The sequence below is a fragment of the Myxocyprinus asiaticus genome, chromosome 17, assembly GCF_019703515.2.
Source record: "Myxocyprinus asiaticus isolate MX2 ecotype Aquarium Trade chromosome 17, UBuf_Myxa_2, whole genome shotgun sequence".
NCBI classification, from domain to species: Eukaryota; Metazoa; Chordata; class Actinopteri; order Cypriniformes; family Catostomidae; genus Myxocyprinus; species Myxocyprinus asiaticus.
In genome coordinates this window covers 34,158,603-34,162,607 of record NC_059360.1, presented here as the reverse complement: position 1 = coordinate 34,162,607, position 4,005 = coordinate 34,158,603, and the positions used below count along the sequence as shown (strand labels likewise).

At 38.7% G+C, this 4,005-nt stretch overlaps 1 protein-coding gene across 1 annotated transcript; it reads right to left on the bottom strand.

The window, feature by feature from the left end:
• Positions 1–211: 211 nt before the first annotated feature.
• On the bottom strand, positions 212–2,543 carry LOC127455090 (homeobox protein HMX2-like). Its single transcript, XM_051722670.1, has 2 exons — positions 2,131–2,543; positions 212–1,281 (listed from the first exon to the last, which is right to left on the bottom strand). The coding sequence occupies exons 1-2, from the start codon at positions 2,396–2,398 to the stop codon at positions 734–736; spliced, it is 816 nt and encodes a 271-aa protein (XP_051578630.1). The 5' UTR covers positions 2,399–2,543; the 3' UTR covers positions 212–733.
• Positions 2,544–4,005: the final 1,462 nt, after the last annotated feature.

Here is a 4,005-nt window from a genome sequence, read left to right as displayed (position 1 = left end):
AGAGGAAGAGGCATCACTTTAAAAATTTGCATAAAGTTATTTTTTTTTAAGTGTTATTGCTGTCGTTCATTTTTTTACTTATATATATATATATATATATATATATATATATATATATATATATATATATATATATATATATATATATATATATATTTATTTATATATCATAATATTTTAAGGAATATTATTATTCAAAAAGACTGCAAGCTTAGCCAGAAAACTAATAAATGCCAGGTTTATTGTTGAAACATTATTACAATTAATAAAACTGTATGGACAATATACCTAGATCGATACACTGCATTGATATTAGCCTTTGATGTAATAATTATATTAATCATTTTATTATGAACGTGGGCTCTTCTCCAAATCTCGTTCGTTTTCATTTTAGAGACAGAGATCGAATGATTACACTTTTATTTAAATCTTTTTCACTCCCCATACTGTGTCAAACGGTTAAATAGGGAAACAGAAATGTAAATCAAAGTACAAAATAATCATTATGCTATACACATGGTGTATTTTATAGGACATGTACAGAAAGGTGTTGCTTCGTGTTTTACACATAGACTCGTTTAATTGCTGTATAATAAGAAATATATTTTTCCACCAAATAAAGAGGTATAAATAGACATGAATTTTGTCAAACATACTTAAATTTGTGTTTTGCACGTTTTAGTGTGTAATAGTGTGTCATCCTTTATCGAGGAACTTTCGTTGTGCGCAAAAATTAATATTCAATCTTATTGTAAAGATTGTATAACGGTAAAGCTGGTAAGTTACTTCCCGGGTAATACAGGGGAGTTGGAAAAGCGATGGACCTCGGCACCGGCACCCGGAGCAACGAGTTTTCTCTGAAAACGAGGGGCATCCCAACCAATGTCTGCGCCGATGCGTGCGCCATGTTCGCAGCTTCCAGTTCTGCAGAGAGCTGCCTTTTCCATTTGTTTCGTCGGTTCTGAAACCACGTTTTCACTTGTGTCTCCGTTAACTGGAGGCTGGAGGCGAGACATGCTCTCTCTGAGCTGCTCAAGTAGCGTTTCATATCGAATGTGGACTCTAGCTGGTAAACCTGACTCCGAGAGAAAACAGTGCGCGTCTTCTTTTTGGCGGAGCTGCTCTGTTTGTCCGGGCCGTCGCGTTGTCTATCATCAGAAACGGGAGACATCTGGCTACACGCTCGCTCTTGCTCCTCTTTGTAATCCGGTAGTATGGATGGTGTCAAATGCGGCCGGCGGTCTATCCCATCCTGCACAGGTAGAAGTCCTTTAGTGGCACCTGCAACCAATACAACACACACACACACACACACACACACACACAAAATAGTAAATTGCGCTTGTAAACACACTTGAAGAATAACAATCATTCAAACTGCATGCTTTCGTTCAAATGATATCAGTGAACAATATCCACATGCCACTTAAACTAACATGTCCACATTAGTGAATTCAATAAATGCTTGATATCTTTATTTATTTTTAGTGTGGTACAAAACATTGCTTTGAATATTCGTCCTCATCAAATTCACTCAAATTCACTTTTTTTTTTTTTTTTTTTTATTATTATTATTTATTTTTTCATTATAGGCTAAACATCGCCATTATTCAATACTTTACACAAGAGTTCATTAAATTTGAACTCTGACTGTTTGATCGACTGTTGAAAGGTTACAAGTGCCCTGTTAAATAAACAATACAATATGACTCGCACTGGTGCGGGATATTAATTAAATCGCGTTACATTTAACGCTCAATTGACGAATGCAGTGTTGCCTCTAAAAGCGGCATAATCAATTAGCTGACTCGATTAAATTCGGGATGCGGGAGAAAACACGCTGTTAATTATTTGACCTTTCCCCTGTTCACCGAGGCGCGATAATATATCGGATAAAAACACTACTGGGGTTTTATTCAATTGTGGCAATGGGGACATTACAAGAGAGGCATGGTGACAAAAACAACCCTGTGCATTTTTTACTTACTGCTTCTAAAGTGATAGATGTTTGGTGAGAAATCGACTTCCTTAATAAACACTATAACAAGTTAAATCTGGACTATCTATACTGAGCACGATTATCTCTTAATAATAGTCAAATGACACTAGAGGAGTTTCAGTGTCACTTACCTAGGCAGGAGAAGTTCAAAGGCTGGTGTGGGTTGCGAGACTCCGGTACACCGGGCTCAGAGCAGTAGCAGTCGCCCGAGTCCTCTCCGGCGCTGCAGTCGTCCTCCGATGACACGGACAACGTCCGCTTCCTCGGTTGGGTTTTTGGACTGTCTTTTCCAGCTGAGCGGACTCCCTCGTTAGAAGTACCCAGAATGGACTGGATCGTAAAGCTTGAAATTGGGGCAGACGAGCACTTGCTTCCACTGTCCTCCGTATTATTATTCATTCTCGCCTCATAACAGTTCAAAAAATGTTCTAAACTGGATAAAATGCCAATGCGGTAATATGTTCTGCTACATATAGAGAATGTTTGTTCTTAAATTTGAAAACGGTTACCTAAAGCTGTTGGGACGTTTAAAAAAAAGTTGTTTTTCGAAGGGCTCAAAAGTGTTCGAATGCATTCCTCTCTACTTCCACGCGCTCTGGTCTCAAGGCGGGTGGAACGTGCCCTCATTTGCATGTAGGTAAGACCTGCGCTGGCCAATCACGCGCTCAAAGCGCGCCCGGACATTTCAAATTTTATAGAGGTTGAGTTCCTCAAGAGCTCACGAAAAGTGCTGAAAGCCCGATGGAGATTAACTTTGTGCAAAACATTTGGGTGCTTGTCATCGTTTAATTGTACAATGCTCAGTATAGGCAAATTTAGGGTTTTCTCTAGAAAATCTTTTAAAATGTGTCAAGCATGCAAATGATGGAGGTTTGCCTGCAGAATCGCACAGGAAGGTGAAATTACAACCAACATTGTTCTAGCTTTCTGTAAACTGCTGGGTGTATAATTATTCATTGTCATTTACGTGCCTCATATTTTCCAGTTTGATGAATTGTGATTATTATTGTTTCAAATTTCAGTAATTTGCTTCTGCCTAACATATTTTTCTTTTTACAGGACGACAAAGTATGCCTATTTATTTATTTATAACACATTATACCGATCAAATCTTGAGATGTTATTTTTCGCATAGGCATATATATTGGAAGATTTTGACAAATGAGACATGAACTGACTGAGACACAAAACAAAAATGTTTTCAAAACCTTTACATTTGATGCAACATTTGTTTGTCTTATGGTTGACCATGCAATTCAAAATAGTTCCAGAAATACTTAAGAAAAGATTTACTGTAGACTGTGATTCCACACACAAACTCACTGCACAGGCGGCCATGCTGCTTATCCACAGAAGTGCTCTTTGTTCGCCGTACGAGTACATGCCCAGAGATCTCAAGTCAGTGCACATCAATAACTAACAATAAACTGTACAGAGGGCAGTTCCATCCTTATAATCATTTGAATCCATGGTTTAGTTCAAAATCATATATCTTATTAAACAGTCGTTTTAAATTCCACTAGTGTTGAGCTATAAATGGCAAATTGGTAAAATAATCCAACACACAGTCTAAGACCTAATAATGGATCCTATCTCATTTTTCTTGTAAATAATAAACTCATTCCACGTCCATTATCTCCGTTTAAGAATTAATTTGATCATTATGGTGGGCTAATCTACTGCCTCTGCGGGCCGGCTCGCGCGGGCAGGACCCAGTTTAATTGATTGACTAATTGATTGGGGGGGGTGCACCCCACCCCTGACTCGTGTCTGGAGGGCAGCTGTGGCTCTACCACATTAGCTCTCGTTAGCGTTTTCTAAAGGTTGGTGACACTTAACAAATGCTCTGGCTTTGTCGGGGTGACAGCACGCGGACACCTAATGGAGCAGAGGGAGCCAGGGTTGAGAGGCCGTACTGCCACGCACACATTGGTCTCCAAACCGTAGAAAGTCTGGGCCATACCAGAAACGAATAGCCATAAATAAAAAATGTGTTTTGTATTATT